The 22912-nt window shown below is 44.1% G+C and overlaps 1 protein-coding gene across 1 annotated transcript in view; it reads right to left on the bottom strand.

Annotated features, from left to right (window-relative positions):
- The window catches only part of LOC121536441 (integrin alpha-V), a gene marked incomplete at its 3' end in the record, with an annotated part of 72864 nt that overhangs the window by 28879 nt on the left and 21073 nt on the right, over positions 1-22912 (bottom strand). The window contains 7 exon segments of the mRNA XM_041843703.2: positions 4522-4629; positions 6231-6276; positions 6985-7176; positions 7690-7895; positions 13076-13128; positions 15748-15804; positions 16003-16046. Of these exon segments, the coding sequence (XP_041699637.1) occupies positions 4522-4629; positions 6231-6276; positions 6985-7176; positions 7690-7895; positions 13076-13128; positions 15748-15804; positions 16003-16046 (706 nt within the window).

The following is a 22912-nucleotide window of genomic DNA, read 5'->3' as shown; positions in this document are numbered from 1 at the left end:
CGTTCACTACGGGCTATAGTGTTCACTACGGGCTATAGTGTTCACCTTGGGCTATAGTGTTCACTACGGGCTATAGTGTTCACTACGGGCTATAGCGTTCACTACGGGCTCGGGCTATAGTGTTCACTACCGGCTATAGTGTTCACTACGGGCTATAGTGTTCACTACGGGCTATAGTGTTCACTACGGGCTATAGTGTTCACTACCGGCTATAGTGTTCTCTACGGGCTATAGTGTTCACTACCGGCTATAGTGTTCACTACCGGCTATAGTGTTCACTACGGGCTATAGTGTTCACTACCGGCTATAGTGTTCACTACGGGCTATAGTGTTCACTACCGGCTATAGTGTTCACTACCGGCTATAGTGTTCACTACGGGCTATAGAGTTCTCTACGGGCTATAGCGTTCACTACGGGCTATAGCGTTCACTACGGGCTATAGTGTTCACTACGGGCTATAGTGTTCACTACCGGCTATAGTGTTCTCTACGGGCTATAGCGTTCACTACGGGCTATAGTGTTCACTACGGGCTATAGTGTTCACTACGGGCTATAGTGATCACTACGGGCTATAGTGTTCACTACGGGCTATAGTGTTCACTACGGGCTATAGCGTTCACTACGGGCTCGGGCTATAGTGTTCACTACGGGTTATAGTGTTCACTACGGGCTATAGTGTTCACTACGGGCTATAGCGTTCACTACGGGCTATAGTGTTCACTACGGGCTATAGTGTTCACTACGGGCTATAGCGTTCACTACGGGCTCGGGCTATAGCGTTCACTACGGGCTATAGCGTTCACTACGGGCTATAGCGTTCACTACGGGCTATAGCGTTCACTACGGGCTATAGCGTTCACTACGGGCTATAGTGTTCACTACGGGCTATAGTGTTCACTACGGGCTATAGTGTTCACTACGGGCTATAGTGTTCACTACGGGCTATAGTGTTCACTACGGGCTATAGTGTTCACTACGGGCTATAGTGTTCTCTACGGGCTATAGTGTTCACTACGGGCTATAGTGTTCACTACGGGCTATAGTGTTCTCTACGGGCTATAGTGTTCACTACCGGCTATAGTGTTCACTACGGGCTATAGTGTTCACTACGGGCTATAGTGTTCACTACGGACTATAGTGTTCACTACCGGCTATAGTGTTCACTACGGGCTATAGTGTTCACTACCGGCTATAGTGTTCACCTTGGGCTATAGTGTTCACTACGGGCTATAGTGTTCACTACGGGCTATAGTGTTCTCTACGGGCTATAGTGTTCACTACGGGCTATAGTGTTCACCTTGGGCTATAGTGTTCACTACGGGCTATAGTGTTCACTACGGGCTCGGGCTATAGTGTTCACTACGGGCTATAGTTTTCACTACGGGCTATAGTGTTCTCTACGGGCTATAGTGTTCACTACCGGCTATAGTGTTCACTACGGGCTATAGTGTTCACTACGGGCTATAGTGTTCACTACGGGCTATAGTGTTCACTACGGGCTATAGTGTTCACTACGGGCTATAGTGTTCACTACGGGCTATAGTGTTCACTACGGGCTATAGTGTTCACTACCGGCTATAGTGTTCACTACGGGCTATAGTGTTCACTACGGGCTATAGTGTTCACTACGGGCTATAGTGTTCACTACGGGCTATAGTGTTCACTACGGGCTATAGTGTTCACTACGGGCTATAGTGTTCACTACGGGCTATAGTGTTCACTACGGGCTATAGTGTTCACTACGGGCTATAGTGTTCACCTTGGGCTATAGTGTTCACTACGGGCTATAGTGTTCACTACGGGCTATAGTGTTCACTACGGGCTATAGTGTTCACTACGGGCTATAGTGTTCACTACGGGCTATAGTGTTCTCTACGGGCTATAGTGTTCACTACGGGCTATAGTGTTCACTACGGGCTATAGTGTTCTCTACGGGCTATAGTGTTCACTACCGGCTATAGTGTTCACTACGGGCTATAGTGTTCACTACGGGCTATAGTGTTCACTACCGGCTATAGTGTTCACTACGGGCTATAGTGTTCACTACCGGCTATAGTGTTCACCTTGGGCTATAGTGTTCACTACGGGCTATAGTGTTCACTACGGGCTATAGCGTTCACTACGGGCTATAGTGTTCACTACGGGCTCGGGCTATAGTGTTCACTACGGGCTATAGTGTTCACTACGGGCTATAGTGTTCACTACGGGCTATAGTGTTCACTACCGGCTATAGTGTTCACTACCGGCTATAGTGTTCACTACGGGCTATAGTGTTCACTACGGGCTATAGTGTTCACTACGGGCTATAGTGTTCACTACGGGCTATAGTGTTCACTACGGGCTATAGTGTTCACTACGGGCTATAGTGTTCACTACGGGCTATAGTGTTCTCTACGGGCTATAGTGTTCTCTACGGGCTATAGTGTTCACTACGGGCTATAGTGTTCTCTACGGGCTATAGTGTTCACTACGGGCTATAGTGTTCACTACGGGCTATAGTGTTCACTACGGGCTATAGTGTTCACTACGGGCTATAGTGTTCACTACGGGCTATAGTGTTCTCTACGGGCTATAGTGTTCACTACGGGCTATAGTGTTCACTACGGGCTATAGTGTTCACTACCGGCTATAGTGTTCACTACCGGCTATAGTGTTCACTACCGGCTATAGTGTTCTCTACGGGCTATAGTGTTCACTACCGGCTATAGCGTTCACTACGGGCTATAGCGTTCACTACGGGCTATAGCGTTCACTACGGGCTATAGTGTTCACTACGGGCTATAGTGTTCACTACGGGCTATAGTGTTCACTACGGGCTATAGTGTTCACTACGGGCTATAGTGTTCACTACGGGCTATAGTGTTCACTACGGGCTATAGCGTTCACTACGGGCTATAGCGTTCACTACGGGCTATAGCGTTCACTACGGGCTATAGTGTTCACTACGGGCTATAGCGTTCACTACGGGCTATAGCGTTCACTACGGGCTATAGCGTTCACTACGGGCTATAGTGTTCACTACGGGCTATAGTGTTCACTACGGGCTATAGTGTTCTCTACGGGCTATAGTGTTCTCTACGGGCTATAGTGTTCACCTTGGGCTATAGTGTTCACTACGGGCTATAGTGTTCACTACGGGCTATAGTGTTCACTACGGGCTATAGTGTTCACTACGGGCTATAGTGTTCACCTTGGGCTATAGTGTTCACTACGGGCTATAGTGTTCACTACGGGCTATAGTGTTCTCTACGGGCTATAGTGTTCTCTACGGGCTATAGTGTTCACTACCGGCTATAGTGTTCACTACCGGCTATAGTGTTCTCTACGGGCTATAGTGTTCACTACGGGCTATAGTGTTCACTACGGGCTATAGTGTTCACTACGGGCTATAGTGTTCACTACGGGCTATAGTGTTCACTACCGGCTATAGTGTTCACTACGGGCTATAGCGTTCACTACCGGCTATAGTGTTCACTACGGGCTATAGTGTTCACTACCGGCTATAGTGTTCACTACCGGCTATAGTGTTCACTACCCGCTATAGTGTTCACTACCGGCTATAGTGTTCACTACGGGCTATAGTGTTCACTACGGGCTATAGCGTTCACTACGGGCTATAGTGTTCACCTTGGGCTATAGTGTTCACTACGGGCTATAGTGTTCTCTACGGGCTATAGTGTTCACTACGGGCTATAGTGTTCACTACGGGCTATAGTGTTCTCTACGGGCTATAGTGTTCACTACGGGCTATAGTGTTCACTACGGGCTATAGTGTTCACTACCGGCTATAGTGTTCGCTACGGGCTATAGTGTTCACTACGGGCTATAGTGTTCACTACGGGCTATAGTGTTCACTACGGGCTATAGTGTTCACTACGGGCTATAGTGTTCACTACGGGCTATAGTGTTCACTACGGGCTATAGTGTTCACTACGGGCTATAGTGTTCTCTACGGGCTATAGTGTTCACTACGGGCTATAGTGTTCACTACGGGCTATAGTGTTCTCTACGGGCTATAGTGTTCACTACGGGCTATAGTGTTCACTACGGGCTATAGTGTTCACTACGGGCTATAGTGTTCACTACCGGCTATAGTGTTCACTACGGGCTATAGCGTTCACTACGGGCTATAGTGTTCACTACCGGCTATAGTGTTCACTACGGGCTATAGTGTTCACTACGGGCTATAGTGTTCTCTACGGTTCTCAAGACAAGCATACAGCACCACATGGTAGATACTAGCTAAACATGTTGCATGGTCTTACGTGTTACAAATATGCAGTCAGCACAAAGGAAGAACAAGAGCATGCCATATTAACATATAGTTCTTCTAAAACAAAGGCTTGCTAAGGTAGATTTCTAATATACTATGTGGACAATCACTGTAGTCAATGAAGATTCCCCCCATTTTCATTACATTTTGGCTCCTCAATGCCGTCCGTGATATGGACCATGCATCACACACACAGACACACCATATTTTCTGAAAACTAGAAAGTGAAAATCGCTGTGTCACTCACCAGGACACTGGTGTGTCATGGTCAGGCAGTTTGCAGTTCCTATCCTCCGGGTTGAGGATCTGCGGGCTGATGTCCAGGGTGGCGTTAACACTGATGACCGGCCGGGCCCTGGGGATCAAAGGTCAGACCATAAACAGAGCAGTGAGCACAGCGCGACCTCAGACAAAGGAAAGCTTCCATAAAGACTGCATTCCAAATGGCACCATATTCCCTATATAGTGCACTATGTGTAAGGAATAGGGTGTAAGGAAGCCTGAAGCTATAATCTAACAGGCTGCACTGCTAGCCCGAAGCTATAATCTAGCAGGCTGCACTGCTAGCCCGAAGCTATAATCTAGCAGGCTGCACTGCTAGCCCGAAGCTATAATCTAACAGGCTGCACTGCTAGCCCAAAGCTATAATCTAACAGGCTGCACTGCTAGCCTGAAGCTATAATCTAACAGGCTGCACTGCTAGCCCGAAGCTATAATCTAACAGGCTGCACTGCTAGCCCAAAATTATAATCTAACATTTTTTTATTTTAAATTTTAGCCATTTTATCAGACGTTCTTATCCAGAGCGACTTCCAATTAGTGAGTGCATACATGTTTCATACTGTTACAGACTGCTTAACAAGCTCAGTACACCCAGACAGGATTTCTCTGAGCTGTGGTTCTGTAGCCACTCTGTCCCCCAAATTGCACCCTATTCCCTATATACTGCACTACTTTTAACCAGGGTCCATATGGCTCTGGTCAAAATGTGTGCAATATATAGGGAATAGGGTGCAATTTGGGACACAGCATAAGACTAAGGTCGAAAGGTGTTGCCGTCTTCTTTCCTGTTTTGGAAGACTTCTAAAAGCACAGGGGGGGTCTATCCTCACAGCCAGCCAAGCCAACTCACTGACCTATAATGTGGGTTAGCATTGCTGTCCCAAGGACCATCGGTCACGACCACAGGAAGAGTTTAGCTATCGGATCAATTCACTGGTTGATACAATAGAGTTGTACAGCAATGCATGTCAAATCTATATTTACATTTTTTACATTTACGTCATTTAGCAAACGCTCTTATCCAGAGCGACTTACATTATTTTTTTTTATACCCCCGTGGGAATCGAACCCACAACCCTGGCGTTGCAAACGCCATGCTCTACCAACTGAGCTACATCCCTGCCGGCCATTCCCTCCCCTACCCTAGACGACGCTGGGCCAATTGTGCGCCGCCCCATTGGTCTCCCGGTCACGGCCGGCTACGACAGAGCCTGGATTCGAACCAGGATCTCTAGTGGCACAGCTAGCACTGCGATGCAGTGCCTTAGACCACTGCGCCACTCGGGAGTCGAGTTAATGGGTGCATGTTTAATAGTAACTGGAATAAGCAATTTCATAAATTTGCAGGCACCCAGAATCCTCTGGCTAAGTTTAACCAAACCCTGACGAATCTAAACGCAGAAGAGAGACAGATTAGATACTGTACCGCCTGTGTTGTGAAGTGAGCTGTCTATATAATATGGGTAACCGTAGAGGCAGTTACAACGTTCACGTTTAAATGAGAAGCCACTAACTAAGGCTTCATGTTCCACCAATGGCATATAGACCACTACTTTAGATTAATATATAAAACACCTGGGATGGTTTAGGATCATAAAGCACGGTACATTGTGGAACATCAAAGAAAGGAAACCACAGCACTACTGCACCTGTATAGAACGGCTTTGTCTGTACCTGTATAGAACGGCTTTGTCTGCACCAAATACACCGACTATTAAGTCTGTGGTGGAGAGACAGAAGAGAGAGAGAGAGGGGAGAGAGAGGAGAGAGAGAGAGGAGAGAGAGAGAGGGGGAGAGAGGGGGGAGAGAGGGGGGAGAGAGAGAGAGAGAGAGATGGGGGAGAGAGAGAGAGAGAGAGAGAGAGAGAGAGAGAGAGAGGAGAGAGAGAGAGGGGAGGAGAGGGGGAGAGAGGGGGAGAGAGAGAGAGAGAGAGAGATAGGGAAGAGAGGGGGGGAGAGAGGAGAGAGAGAGAGAGAGAGAGAGGGAGAGAGGAGAGAGGAGAGAGGAGAGAGAGGGGGGGGGGAGAGGGGAGAGAGAGGAGAGAGAGAGGGGGGAGAGAGGGGAGAGAGGGGGGAGAGAGGGGGAGAGAGGGGAGAGAGAGGAGAGAGGAGAGAGAGGGGAGAGAGAGGGGAGAGGTGGAAAGAAAGACGTCAGTATAATGCCAGCAGCCCGGTAATAGCCGCAGTCAAATCCTTTATGTTTTAGTTTTTTGCCAATCAAGGGCCAATCTGTAAGCATTCAGTCACCACAAACCCAGAAATATACTATCAGAACTCCCCTAACTTAACCTGGGTATCCATTCTAGTATGAAACTACCTGGGTATCCATTCTAGTATGAAACTACCTGGGTATCCATTCTAGTATGAAACTACCTGAGTATCTATTCTAGTATCATAATAGCTGGGTATTCGTTCTAGTATAAAACTACCTGGGTATCCGTTCTGGTCAATATCGGTGGCTCCGTGTAGGGAGTATCCAAAGCTGGGGGGCATGTAAGAGGAGGCCCACCTCCCCTCTAGGACCTGGGAAGGCACTGGGTCAGGCCCTGCCGCCCTCCCATTGTGGATGTACACTAGGCCGCGGTGCTTCGGCCCGCCGTAGGGTGCAGCTATGGCAATGTCTGGAACAGAGAAACATTACAGGAAGAGGGAGTTCATCAACAACCCTTAAAATGGTGGTTTGGTCATTGTCTTCAAACCAGGGAATCTCCCTGAGTTGCATGACTGGTATAGGAGCCTAGGAAGCAATCCTGTTCTGGTGGACACTCTGCTTACTTCCTCCTGAATCCCGTATTCCTCCAACCAGGATTTCTGAAAAACCTGGGAACTTTGGGAAAGTTTAGAGAATTTTGCAACTCTAGTGAGCATTATGAGTTTGTAAGAACCATGCAGACGGTTGTCTCAGAGGCTCCATTTCCATCCGTAATGTTAAGACCTCATACGTACCGTTAAGGCCTCATACGTACCGTTAAGGCCTCATACCGTTAAGGCCTCATACGTACCGTTAAGACCTCATACTGTTAAGGCCTCATACGTACCGTTAAGGCCTCATACGTACCGTTAAGGCCTCATACGTACCGTTAAGGCCTCATACCATTAGGACCTCATACATACCTTTAAGACCTCATACGTACCATTGAAGCCGTCCATATCCAGGTCTTCCAGTGCGGCTATAGAACTGCCGAAGCGTGAGTAGATCTCCGTTCCACTCAGTGTGACGGGGGTGTGGAAGGAGAACCCTCCCTTCCCCAGGAACACAGACACCTGGCCCACCTCCCGCAGCTTCCCATCACTGCCACGCTCCATGAACAGAGGGGCCCCCACAAACAGATCCACTAGCCTGAGGAGAGACACCATTAGGGTTTATACTACAGATCCACCAGCCTGAGGAGAGACACCATTAGGGTTTATACTACAGATCCACCAGCCTGAGGAGAGACACCATTAGGGTTTATACTACAGATCCACCAGCCTGAGGAGAGACACCATTAGGGTTTATACTACAGATCCACCAGCCTGAGGAGAGACATCATTAGGGTTTATACTACAGATCCACCAGCCTGAGGAGAGACACCATTAGGGTTTATACTACAGATCCACCAGCCTGAGGAGAGACATCATTAGGGTTTATACTACAGATCCACCAGCCTGAGGAGAGACACCATTAGGGTTTATACTACAGATCCACCAGCCTGAGGAGAGACACCATTAGGGTTTATACTACAGATCCACCAGCCTGAGGAGAGACACCATTAGGGTTTATACTACAGATCCACCAGCCTGAGGAGAGACACCATTAGGGTTTATACTACAGATCCACCAGCCTGAGGAGAGACACCATTAGGGTTTATACTACAGATCCACCAGCCTGAGGAGAGACACCATTAGGGTTTATACTACAGATCCACCAGCCTGAGGAGAGACACCATTAGGGTATATACTACAGATCCACTAGCCTGAGGAGAGACACCATTAGGGTTTATACTACAGATCCACCAGCCTGAGGAGAGACACCATTAGGGTTTATACTACAGATCCACCAGCCTGAGGAGAGACACCATTAGGGTTTATACTACAGATCCACCAGCCTGAGGAGAGACACCATTAGGGTTTATACTACAGATCCACCAGCCTGAGGAGAGACACCATTAGGGTTTATACTACAGATCCACCAGCCTGAGGAGAGACACCATTAGGGTTTATACTACAGATCCACCAGCCTGAGGAGAGACACCATTAGGGTTTATACTACAGATCCACCAGCCTGAGGAGAGACACCATTAGGGTTTATACTACATATCCACCAGCCTGAGGAGAGACACCATTAGGGTTTATACTACAGATCCACCAGCCTGAGGAGAGACACCATTAGGGTTTATACTACAGATCCACCAGCCTGAGGAGAGACACCATTAGGGTTTATACTACAGATCCACCAGCCTGAGGAGAGACACCATTAGGGTTTATACTACAGATCCACCAGCCTGAGGAGAGACATCATTAGGGTTTATACTACAGATCCACCAGCCTGAGGAGAGACACCATTAGGGTTTATACTACAGATCCACCAGCCTGAGGAGAGACATCATTAGGGTTTATACTACAGATCCACCAGCCTGAGGAGAGACACCATTAGGGTTTATACTACAGATCCACCAGCCTGAGGAGAGACACCATTAGGGTTTATACTACAGATCCACCAGCCTGAGGAGAGACACCATTAGGGTTTATACTACAGATCCACCAGCCTGAGGAGAGACATCATTAGGGTTTATACTACAGATCCACCAGCCTGAGGAGAGACACCATTAGGGTTTATACTACAGATCCACCAGCCTGAGGAGAGACACCATTAGGGTTTATACTACAGAAGACAAACGTACAATAGTGGAAAGACGTGGACTACTAATTAATGGTAAAAAGACGTGGACTACTAATTAATGGTAAAAAGACGTGGACTACTAATTAATGGTAAAAAGACGTGGACTACTAATTAATGGTAAAAAGACGTGGACTACTAATTAATGGTAAAAAGACGTGGACTACTAATTAATGGTAAAAAGACGTGGACTACTAATTAATGGTAAAAAGACGTGGACTACTAATTCATGGTAAAAAGACGTGGACTACTAATTAATGGTAAAAAGACGTGGACTACTAATTCATGGTAAAAAGACATGGACTACTAATTCATGGTAAAAAGACGTGGACTACTAATTAATGGTAAAAAGACGTGGACTACTAATGAATGGTAAAAAGACGTGGACTACTAATTAATGGTAAAAAGACGTGGACTACTAATTCATGGTAAAAAGACGTGGACTACTAATTCATGGTAAAAAGACGTGGACTACTAATTAATGGTAAAAAGACGTGGACTACTAATTAATGGTAAAAAGACGTGGACTACTAATTAATGGTAAAAAGACGTGGACTACTAATTCATGGTAAAAAGACGTGGACTACTAATTCATGGTAAAAAGACGTGGACTACTAATTAATGGTAAAAAGACGTGGACTACTAATTAATGATAAAAAGACGTGGACTACTAATTCATGGTATTTTGTAGCACTAAAAATAACACAGCGATACAGTTGAAGTCGGAAGTTTACATACAGTTTTTCACAATTCCTGACATTTAATCCTAGTAAAAACTCCCTGTCTTAGGTCAGTTAGGATCACCACTTTATTTTAAGAATGTGAAATGTCAGAATAATAGTAGAGAGAATGATTTATTTCAGGTTTTATTTCTTTCATCACATTCCCAGTGGGTCAGAAGTTTACATACACTCAATTAGTATTTGGTAGCATTGCCTTTATAACTTGGGTCAAACGTTTTGGGTAGTCTTCCACAAGCTTCCCACAATAAGTTGGGTGAATTTTGGCTCATTCCACCTGACAGAGCTGGTGTAACTGAGTCAGGTTTGTAGGCCTCCTTGCTCGCACACGCTTTTTCAGTTCTGCCCACACATTTTCTATAGGATTGAGGTCAGGGCTTTGTGATGGCCACTCCAATACCTTGACTTTGTTGTCCTTAAGCCATTTTGCCACAACTTTGGAAGTATGCTTGGGGTCATTGTCCATTTGGAAGACCCATTTGCGACCAAGCTTTAACTTCCTGACTGATGTCTTGAGATGTTGCTTCAATATATCCACATAATTTTCCTTCCTCATGATGCCATCTATTTTGTGAAGTGCACCAGTCCCTCCTGCAGCAAAGCACCCCCACAGCATGATGCTGCCATCCCCGTGCTTCAAGGTTGGGATGGTGTTCTTCGGCTTGCAAGCATCCCCTTTTTCCTCCAAACATAACAATGGTCATTATGGCCAAACAGTTCTATTTTTGTTTCATCAGACTAGAGGACATTTCTCCAAAAAGTACGATCTTTGTCCCCATGTGCAGTTGCAAACCGTAGACTGGCTTTTTAATGGCGGTTTTGGAGCCGTGGCTTCTTCCTTGCTGAGCGGCCTTTCAGGTTATGTCGATATAGGACTCGTTTTACTGTGGATATAGATACTTTGGTACCTGTTTCCTCCAGCATCTTCACAAGGTCCTTTGCTGTTGTTCTGGGATTGATTTGCACTTTTCGCACCAAAGTACGTTCATCTCTAGGAGACAGAACGCTTCTCCTTCCTGAGCGGTATGACGGCTGCATAGTCCCATGGTGTTTATACTTGCGTACTATTGTTTGTACAGATGAACGTGGTACCTTCAGGCGTTTGGAAATTGCTCCCAAGGATGAACCAGACTTGTGGAGGTCTACCATTTCTTTTCTGAGGTCTTGGCTGATTTCTTTTGATTTTCCCATGATGTCAAGCAAAGAGGCACTGAGTTTGAAGGTAGGCCTTGAAATACATCCACAGGTACACCTCCAATTGACTCAAATTATGTCAATTAGCCTATCAGAAGCTTCTAAAGCCATTACATTATTTTCTGGAATTTTCCAAGCTGTTTAAATGCACAGTCAACTTAGTGTATGTAAATTTCTGACCCACTGGAATTGTGATACAGTGAATTATAAGTGAAATAATCTGTCTGTAAACAATTGTTGGAAAAATTACTTGTGTCATGCACAAAGTAGATGTCCTAACCGATTTGCCAAACTATAGTTTGTTAACAAGAAATATGTGGAGTGGTTGAAAAACCAGTTTTAATGACTCCAACCTCAGTGTATGTAAACTTCCGACCTCAACTGTATGTGCTTTAGAAGGCTCAGGCAGAGATGGACATTTCTCTGAGATAAAAGGTACCTTAGAAGTGCCCTAATGAATACAACCCTGATAGACTGTAAAGGTGGTCATTGCCTATTGAGATAGCTCCCACGTCCCAAAGGGCACCCCATTGCCCTAAATAGTAAACTACGTTTGACCAGGGCCTTCCATAGGGCTAAATAGGGGAGTGGGTTCCATTGGGGATGCATCTAGAGTCAAGGGATATGGCAGTCAGTTATGTAAGCAATAAGGCACGCGAGGCAGCGCTGTTTCATGAATACAGTCACAGGTAAATGGTGTTGCTCGGCCCGGTGTGTTAGTGGAGGCCCAGTCAACCCATTTACCTGTGACTGTATTCATGATACAGGGGGCGGCAGGTAGCTTAGTGGTTAAGAGCGTTGTGCCAGGGACCGAAAGGTCGCTGGTTCTAATCCCCGAGCCGCCTAGGTGAAAAGTTTGTCGATGTGCCCTTGAGCAAGGCACTTAACCCTAATTTCTCATGTAAGTCGCTCTGGATAAGAGCGTCTGCTAAAATGTACTAAAAATACAGCACTGCCTTACAGCTTTGATAAAACTGTTACCAACATAATATAACAATGAAGTCCATATTTTCATTAAAACGTTATTTTGGTCAATTCATACAATTTAATTATTCCACAAGAAGATATAGTCCGGACAAAAATGTGGTTGTTAGTTATTTTGGTCATGCTTTGTTGCTACAGACACGACCCAGCCGTTAAATCTTTTTACATAGTTGCTATACAAAAAGGACTTGTCCGTTCTAAACAAAATCAAATGGTTGCTATGCAGGCTGGATAACGCTCGTCACTTTCTAGCTAGCTAGCCAACTTCAGCTAACTCCGTCACGTCAAACATTGAACCTGGAACGACATGTACACTAGCTGCATTTTAGTTTGTTAGTGATTTTTTTTTTCTTCTATTGGCTTTTACTTGGATATGTACACGACAATGACGTTGATGTGGGATTTCGACTGGCTCAGAAAAAGTTATCCTCTCTTCTGGGCACCTTTCACTCTCTATGGTACAGAGATCAACATTTAAAAGTGAAACATTGTTTCCGAGGTTGGACAGGCAGACAGCGAGGATTATGTTAACAACCCCCCCCGTACCAAACGAAATGCTAGACTGGAAGCAAGGGGAAATAATGTATTGGGATAAATACAAGAGATGATTCAGACATGGCGGCGCAGTGATCATTTTCAGATGGAACTGTTAGCAGGCTGTGACGGACAATACAGCACGGCTTGGAGCTGCTTGTCCAATCAGCATTCAACATCATCACTTACCCATCGTTATTGAGGTCGGTGGCTGCCACAGAATGGCCGAAGTAGGCAGCCATCTGAGGAAAAACAGGCAGAGAGAAATGCAATGAGTCCTTGGATCTTCCAGAGGTCATGTCGCCCTACTCACTAGTCCTCCATTAGAGACCATATGGATGACTACAGCCCCATACAGGGACAGACTCCTCCTAGTTTACATCATGTATAGAACAGTGAGTCTTCAATGAGTGCATCTAAAAACAGAACTGGCTACAAAGTAGCACAGAGAGTAGCTATATCTGAGATCTGCTTATTCTTCACTGTCTGTGTGTGTGTGTGTGTGTGTGTGTGTGTGTGTCTCTGTGTGTCTGTCTGTGTGTGGGTAGAACAGATTCCAGGAGGAACCCTCAAAACAAAAGCATATCAATTATGTCAGCATTTCTATCGTCAGCACACACACACACACACACACACACACACACACACGCATGTACCACGCACACTGTTTCATGGTTTACAGGGAGATCAGAGGAGAAGAGTCTGGAGATGTATAGGCTGTTCACGTGTGTGTGTGTGTGTGTGTGTGTGTGTGTGTGTGTGTGTGTGTGTGTGTGTGTGTGTGTGTGTGTGTGTGTGTGTGAGAGGATGGGGGACGTGGTCCTGAATAGACTCAACACTGTGACTTAGAGGTCTTCACGGATCTACCTGTACTCGAGAGGGTTCGGATCCAGAATTCTAAATAATGTTACGGGTCTGGGTCCTATCTGATATGATTGTCATGGGTCTCGGGTATGTGTACAGATCCGAACGCGACAGCTGCCGTAGAGAGAGAGAGAGAGAGACAGAGAGAGACGAGAGAGAGAGAGAGACAGAGAGAGACGAGAGAGAGAGAGAGAGAGAGAGAGAGAGACAGAGACAGAGAGAGAGAGAGAGACAGAGAGAGAGAGACAGAGAGAGAGAGAGAGAGAGAGAGAGAGAGAGAGAGAGAGAGAGAGAGAGAGAGAGAGAGAGAGAGAGAGAGAGAGAGAGAGAGAGAGAGAGAGAGAGAGAGACGTTTTATCATTGATGCTGCTGCTCTTGCTTTCCACCAGAGTGGAGCGTGGCGCGCGCAACATGTTGTTGGCCAATCATAAGTCATCAAAGCGCGCGCAACATGTTGTTGGCCAATCATAAGTCATCAAAGCGGCAATAAGCTACAGTCATAGAGCCTCGCTCCGTGTGTGGCAAAAGTTAGGAGATCTATGATCAATGGAAGATGGAATTAAAATGACGGAATTAAAAATTAAAAGGAGAAGGACAGGCTACAACGACCAAGAGCCAAAAGGTAGGCTGCTACTTTATATTCTGAATGGAGTTGATGTTTGTAACTGTAGGATGAGAAAGCACATGCACTGCAGCCTCAATTAGCCTAGCTAGTTAATGTTAGCTAGCTTCTCCTGTTTTGATGCAGTCAAGACAAGTACTATGTAATCATATTGGATGATAAATCACCTAGCTATGGCAGCTATTAGCCTACTATAGCGCGAGTCGGCTTGGTTGGTTGCTGTCTCTCATCTCTCCCTCCCTGTACAGCCCCTCCCTCGCCTGCTAGAGCGACACCTCTCTCCTTCAACTCGCGCTTTATCAGCTCTGGTTAATAAATTAGCGTAAAAAAAATGACTTTTCTGCTGTGTAAAAAGTGCCAGCTGCAGGTCAGTAATTTGTAAAGGTCAACATGACAGTCCATGGTCAGATTACTCTCTGATCTGTTTCTCTCAAGGCTCAAGGCTTGTTCTCTGTAAAATCCCAGGCATCCGTCCTAATGCTAAAAACATCCCAAAAACACACTATTGGGAATAGTGGGAAGATGTTTTCTTGTTTTTGCTAAGGCATTGAACCGGAGTGTCAAAGAGAACAGAAATATTAACACAAAATCCCTTCTGTTGAACCGACATGCTGTAGCCAGTGAGAGATCTCAGCGGTGTAGATCTCCACATCTTGAGGTTAACATGCTGTAGCCAGTGAGAGATCTCAGCGGTGTAGATCTCCACATCTTGAGGTTAACATGCTGTAGCCAGTGAGAGATCTCAGCGGTGTAGATCTCCACATCTTGAGGTTAACATGCTGTAGCCAGTGAGAGATCTCAGCGGTGTAGATCTCCACATCTTGAGGTTAACATGCTGTAGCCAGTGAGAGATCTCAGCGGTGTAGATCTCCACATCTTGAGGTTAACATGCTGTAGCCAGTGAGAGATCTCAGTGGTGTGGATCTCCACATCTTGAGGTTAACATGCTGTAGCAAGTGTCCTCCTATTCTCTCTCTTCCCCTCTTTCTACTCTCCCTCCTCTGCTTTGACATCTTTCTGCTTCCAGTGCTGTGAATGTCTTCCAGTGCTGTGAATGTCTTCCAGTGCTGTGAATGTCTTCCAGTGCTGTAAATGGCTTCCAGATGTGAACTCAGGCTCAATAACAAATACCAGGATGACACTGTTGACCACAGAGGGACATGAAGCAGTGGTCCACTGTGGGCGGGATACGACAAGGCATCTCTTCAGGTCTCTCTCCAGACTCGTACAGCGGCTGTGAGAAGAGACCAGCATCCCTTATGACGTGCGTGGCTAAGATGGCGGAACCTGGTTGGACAGAGCGTTGTGCCATGCAGGGGAATGTAGAGAAATGTTTGACACTTTGACACAGAGTAAAACCACTGCCATAGCTTACCTGCGTTCCTGTGAAGTTCAGCATTGACTCCATGTTCCTCCCATTGAAGATGTTCACCTGCATGGCAAGACTCCATTAAACTGACTGAGTTAGATTTTCTACCAAGATTTACACTCTACATAATAGTAATAGTTAGCCCAGTCATCCAGTCCTTGTGTGCTTTAGCCAAGATAGTGACACATACAACATAGTACAGGATTAATGAAGGTCAAAATAGTTATACAGTGCTTGTATCTATAAGCTCATAATACTTACATAGCCCAGAGCTTTGTCTCCCCTGGGTACCCCAGTAATGTAATCTGTACAACAGAACAGAAATAACAGCAATCACTTACAATGTTAGAATTAGATCACCATTGAACTGTTCTATATAGAATGTTAGAATGAGACCCCCATTAAGCTGTTCTATATAGAATGTTAGAATGAGATCACCATTAAGCTGTTCTATATAGAATGTTAGAATGAGACCACCATTGAACTGTTCTATATAGAATGTTAGAATGAGACCACCATTAAGCTGTTCTATATAGAATGTTAGAATGAGACCCCCATTAAGCTGTTCTATATAGAATGTTAGAATGAGATCACCATTGAACTGTTCTATATAGAATGTTAGAATGAGACCCCCATTAAGCTGTTCTATATAGAATGTTAGAATGAGACCCCCATTAAGCTGTTCTATATAGAATGTTAGAATGAGACCACCATTGAACTGTTCTATATAGAATGTTAGAATGAGACCACCATTGAACTGTTCTATATAGAATGTTAGAATGAGACCACCATTAAGCTGTTCTATATATAAAATGTAAGAATGAGACCACCATTGAACTGTTCTATATAGAATGTTAGAATGAGACCACCATTGAACTGTTCTATATAGAATGTTAGAATGAGACCACCATTAAGCTGTTCTATATAGAATGTTAGAATGAGACCCCCATTAAGCTGTTCTATATAGAATGTTAGAATGAGACCCCCATTAAGCTGTTCTATATATAAAATGTAAGAATGAGACCACCATTAAGCTGTTCTATATAGAATGTTAGAATGAGACCACCATTAAGCTGTTCTATATAGAATGTTAGAATGAGACCACCATTAAGCTGTTCTATATAGAATGTTAGAATGAGACCACCATTAAGCTGTTCTATATAGAATGTTAGAATGAGACCCCCATTAAGCTGTTCTATATAGAATGTTAGAATGAGACCCCCATTAAGCTGTTCTATATAGAATGTTAGAATGAGACCACCATTGAACTGTTCTATATAGAATGTTAGAATGAGACCCCAATTAAGCTGTTCTATATAGAATGTTAGAATGAGACCACCATTAAGCTGTTCTATATAGAATGTTAGAATGAGACCACCATTAAGCTGTTCTATATAGAATGTTAGAATGAGACCACCATTAAGCTGTTCTATATAGAATGTTAGAATGAGACCACCATTAAGCTGTTCTATATAGAACATTAGAATGAGACCACCATTAAGCTGTTCTATATAGAATGTTAGAATGAGACCACCATTAAGCTGTTCTATATAGAATGTTAGAATGAGACCACCATTAAGCTGTTAGAATGAGACCACCATTAAGCTGTTCTATATATAATGTTAGAATGAGACCACCATTAAGCTGTTCTATATAGAATGTTAGAATGAGACCACCATTAAGCTGTTCTATATAGAATGTTAGAATGAGACCACCATTAAGCTGTTCTATATAGAATGTTAGAATGAGACCCCCATTAAGCTGTTCTATATAGAATGTTAGAATGAGACCCCCATTAAGCTGTTCTATATAGAATGTTAGAATGAGACCACCATTAAGCTGTTCTATATAGAATGTTAGAATGAGACCACCATTAAGCTGCTCTATATAGAATGTTAGAATGAGACACCCATTAAGCTGTTCTATATAGAATGTTAGAATGAGACCCCCATTAAGCTGTTCTATATAGAATGTTAGAATGAGACCCCCATTAAGCTGTTCTATATAGAATGTTAGAATGAGACCACCATTGAACTGTTCTATATAGAATGTTAGAATGAGACCACCATTGAACTGTTCTATATAGAATGTTAGAATGAGACCACCATTAAGCTGTTCTATATAGAATGTTAGAATGAGACCCCCATTAAGCTGTTCTATATAGAATGTTAGAATGAGACCACCATTAAGCTGTTCTATATAGAATGTTAGAATGAGACCACCATTAAGCTGTTCTATATAGAATGTTAGAATGAGACCCCCATTAAGCTGTTCTATATAGAATGTTAGAATGAGACCCCCATTAAGCTGTTCTATATAGAATGTTAGAATGAGACCACCATTGAACTGTTCTATATAGAATGTTAGAATGAGACCCCCATTAAGCTGTTCTATATAGAATGTTAGAATGAGACCACCATTGAACTGTTCTATATAGAATGTTAGAATGAGACCACCATTAAGCTGTTCTATATAGAATGTTAGAATGAGACCCCCATTAAGCTGTTCTATATAGAATGTTAGAATGAGACCACCATTAAGCTGTTCTATATAGAATGTTAGAATGAGACCACCATTAAGCTGTTCTATATAGAATGTTAGAATGAGACCACCATTAAGCTGTTCTATATAGAATGTTAGAATGAGACCACCATTAAGCTGTTCTATATAGAATGTTAGAATGAGACCACCATTAAGCTGTTCTATATAGAACGTTAGAATGAGACCACCATTAAGCTGTTCTATATAGAATGTTAGAATGAGACCACCATTAAGCTGTTCTATATAGAATGTTAGAATGAGACCACCATTAAGCTGTTAGAATGAGACCACCATTAAGCTGTTCTATATATAATGTTAGAATGAGACCACCATTAAGCTGTTCTATATAGAATGTTAGAATGAGACCACCATTAAGCTGTTCTATATAGAATGTTAGAATGAGACCACCATTAAGCTGTTCTATATAGAATGTTAGAATGAGACCCCCATTAAGCTGTTCTATATAGAATGTTAGAATGAGACCCCCATTAAGCTGTTCTATATAGAATGTTAGAATGAGACCACCATTAAGCTGTTCTATATAGAATGTTAGAATGAGACCACCATTAAGCTGCTCTATATAGAATGTTAGAATGAGACACCCATTAAGCTGTTCTATATAGAATGTTAGAATGAGACCACCATCAAGCTGTTCTATATAGAATGTTAGAATGAGACCACCATTAAGCTGTTCTATATAGAATGTTAGAATGAGACCACCATTGAACTGTTCTATATAGAATGTTAGAATGAGACCACCATTGATCTGTTCTATATAGAATGTTAGAATGAGACCACCATTAAGCTGTTCTATATAGAATGTTAGAATGAGACCACCATTAAGCTATTCTATATAGAATGTTAGAATGAGACCACCATTAAGCTGTTCTATATAGAATGTTAGAATGAGACCACCATTAAGCTGTTCTATATAGAATGTTAGAATGAGACCACCATTAAGCTGTTCTATATAGAATGTTAGAATGAGACCACCATTGAACTGTTCTATATAGAATGTTAGAATGAGACCACCATTGAACTGTTCTATATAGAATGTTAGAATGAGACCCCCATTAAGCTGTTCTATATAATGTTAGAATGAGTCCACCATTGAACTGTTCTATATAGAATGTTAGAATGAGACCACCATTAAGCTGTTCTATATAGAATGTTAGAATGAGACCACCATTAAGCTGTTCTATATAGAATGTTAGAATGAGACCACCATTAAGCTGTTCTATATAGAATGTTAGAATGAGACCACCATTAAGCTGTTCTATATAGAATGTTAGAATGAGACCACCATTAAGCTGTTCTATATATAAAATGTAAGAATGAGATCACAATTGAACTGTTCTAAACTCAGCAAAAAAAGAAACGCCCCTTTTTCAGGACCCTGTCTTTCAAAGATAATTCGTAAAAATCCAAATAACTTCACAGATCTTCATTGTAAAGGGTTTAAACACTGTTTCCCATGCTTGTTCAATTAACCATCAACAATTAATGAACATGCACCTGTGGAACGGTCGTTAAGACACTAACAGCTTACAGACGGTAGGCAATTAAGGTCACAATTATGAAAACTTAGGACACTAAAGAACCCTTTCTACTGACTCTGAAAAACACCAAAAGAAAGATGCCCAGGGTCCCTGCTCATCTGCGTGAACATGCCTTAGGCAGGCTGCAAGGAGGCATAAGGTCTGCAGATGTGGCCAGGGCAATAAATTGCAATGCCCGTACTGTGAGACGCCTAAGACAGCGCTACAGGGAGACAGGACAGACAGCTGATCGTCCTCGCAGTGGCAGACCACGTGTAACAACACCTGCACAGGATCGGTACATCCGAACATTACACCTGCGGGACAGGTACAGGATGGCAACAACAACTGCCCGAGTTACACCAGGAACGCACAATCCCTCCATCAGTGCTCAGACTGTCCGCAATAGGCTGAGAGAGGCTGGACTGAGGGCTTGTAGGCCTGTTGTAAGGCAGGTCCTCACCAGACATCACCGGCAACAACGTCACCTATGGGCACAAACCCACCGTCGCTGGACCAGACAGGACTGGCAAAAAGTGCTCTTCACTGACGAGTCGCGGTTTTGTCTCACCAGGGGTGATGGTCGGATTCGCGTTCATCGTAACTGAGCGTTACACCGAGGCCTGTACTCTGGAGCAGGATCGATTTGGAGGTGGAGGGTCCGTCATGGTCTGGGGCGGTGTGTAACAGCATCATTGGACTGAGCTTGTTGTCATTGCAGGCAATCTCAACGCTGTGCGTTACAGGGAAGACATCCTCCTCCCTCATGTGGTACCCTTCCTGCAGGCTCATCCTGACATGACCCTCCAGCATGACAATGCCACCAGCCATACTGCTCGTTCTGTGCGTGATTTCCTGCAAGACAGGAATGTCAGTGTTCTGCCATGGCCAGCAAAGAGTCCGGATCTCAATCCCATTGAGCACGTCTGGGACCTGTTGGATCGGAGGGTGAGGGCTAGGGCCATTCCCGCCAGAAATGTCCGGGAACTTGCAGGTGCCTTGGTGGAAGAGTGAGGTAACATCTCACAGCAAGAACTGGCAAATCTGGTGCAGTCCATGAGGAGGAGATACACTGCAGTACTTAATGCAGCTGGTGGCCACACCAGATACTGACTGTTACTTTTGATTTGGACCCCCCCTTTGTTCAGGGACACATTATTCCATTTCTGATAGTCACATGTCTGTGGAAATTGTTCAGTTTATGTCTCAGTTGTTGAATCTTGTTATGTTCATACAAATATTTACACGTTAGGTTTGCTGAAAATAAACGCAGTTGACAGTGAGAGGACATTTCAGAATGTTAAAATGAGATCTAGATTGAGCTGTTCTATACAGAATGTTAGAATGAGATCACGATTGACCTGTTCTATATAGAACGTTAGAATGAGATCATGATTGAGCTGTTCTATATAGAACGTTAGAATGAGATCATGATTGAGCTGTTCTATATAGAACGTTAGAATGAGATCATGATTGAGCTGTTCTATATAGAATGTTAGAATGAGATCACGATTTAACTGTTCTATCCAGCTCATTTTCAGACATCGCTATGGGCACAGAAAAACAACGGAAGTGATGGATTCGACTTCCGCTTTACTTCCCTACTGCAGCGCGGGTGGCAAACTTGCCAGAGTCCATTTATAGAGTATAAAAGTCAAGTAAACAAGTAGAAGTGTAATGTTATTTATTTTGTTCAAGGTTGCTAACGTGAGCTACACCTGTTGTGATAATAACGTGTTGTGTCAGAGTTCAGGGCCATCCACCAAGCCTATAACGATAACTATAATGATCAACTATAGGCTACATAACTATGAAACGTTTGTTGGCATCCACACTAGAGGAAAGTTGATCGTTTACATTATACATTATAGTCATTTAGCAGACGCTCTTATCCAGAGCGACTTACAGTTAGTGAGTGCATACATTTTTTTTCTTCTCATACTGGTCCCCCGTGGGAATTGAACCCACAACCCGCCATGCTCTACCAACTGAGCTACACCTCAATCAACTGATCAATGCATCCTATTGCACGCTGCCTTTTAAAGATGGTAACACATGTCCCGTGTGGCTCAGTTGGTAGAGGTATGGCACTTGCAACGCCAGGGTTGTGGGTTCAATTCCCACGGGGGACTATAGCCTGCTGTGGAGAGGCTTGCCTGGCCTATAGCCTGTTGTGGAGAGGCTTGCCTGGCCTATAGCCTGCTGTGGAGAGGCTTGCCTGGCCTATAGCCTGTTGTGGAGAGGCTTGCCTGGCCTATAGCCTGTTGTGGAGAGGCTTGCCTGGCCTATAGCCTGCTGTGGAGAGGCTTGCCTGGCCTATAGCCTGCTGTGGAGAGGCTTGCCTGGCCTATAGCCTGTTGTGGAGAGGCTTGCCTGGCCTATAGCCTGTTGCGCACAGGAACAGCTGGAAGAGAGAGGTGATGTGTAGCCGCAGTAAGTAGCTAAATAATAAGGCTGAACATTTACCCGTCAAAGCGCAAGAAAAAAAAGTTAACAGATGATGAAATGGTAGATCTGTAGTGCGCTGTGGGCCTCCTGTAGCTCAGTTGGTAGAGCATGGCGCTTGCAACGCCAGGGTTGTGGGTTCGATTCCCACGGGGGGCCAGTATGAAAAATGTATGCACTCACTAACTGTAAGTCGCTCCGGATAAGAGCGTCTGCTAAATGACTAAAAATGTAAACTGTTCTCGGGCACTCAAAGCAAATTATTATACCTGGGCTAAGTGGCGATTTTAACTATTGTTGGGGCAAACTCAATCAACAAAGCTCAATATGCATTGAAACCAGTACACTACACTGGCTTCACATTGAATGCACTAATAACCAATCCCAGAAATGAGTTTTGAGCCACACACCACAAACGTTATAACATTTGGGTTATGATCAGTTACTGGCTACTTACCATATCTTTAACTCTTATTGCATGGAAGACCACGGTAGTTGAAACATAGTTTTATAGAGTGAACTAGCTAGCTATTAAATCGGACTGCAATATTGCAACGCGCGTGCGTCTGCCTGTTTCAAAATATGCAACGTTTATAATGCTATTCCCTTGTTTCATCAGTTACAGTTCCATCAAAGATATGTATAAC

Source organism: Coregonus clupeaformis, chromosome 23 (genome assembly GCF_020615455.1).
Source record: "Coregonus clupeaformis isolate EN_2021a chromosome 23, ASM2061545v1, whole genome shotgun sequence".
Classification (NCBI taxonomy): Eukaryota; Metazoa; Chordata; class Actinopteri; order Salmoniformes; family Salmonidae; genus Coregonus; species Coregonus clupeaformis.
Note: the sequence above shows the minus strand (reverse complement) of the source record. Positions and strands in the feature narration are given on the sequence as shown.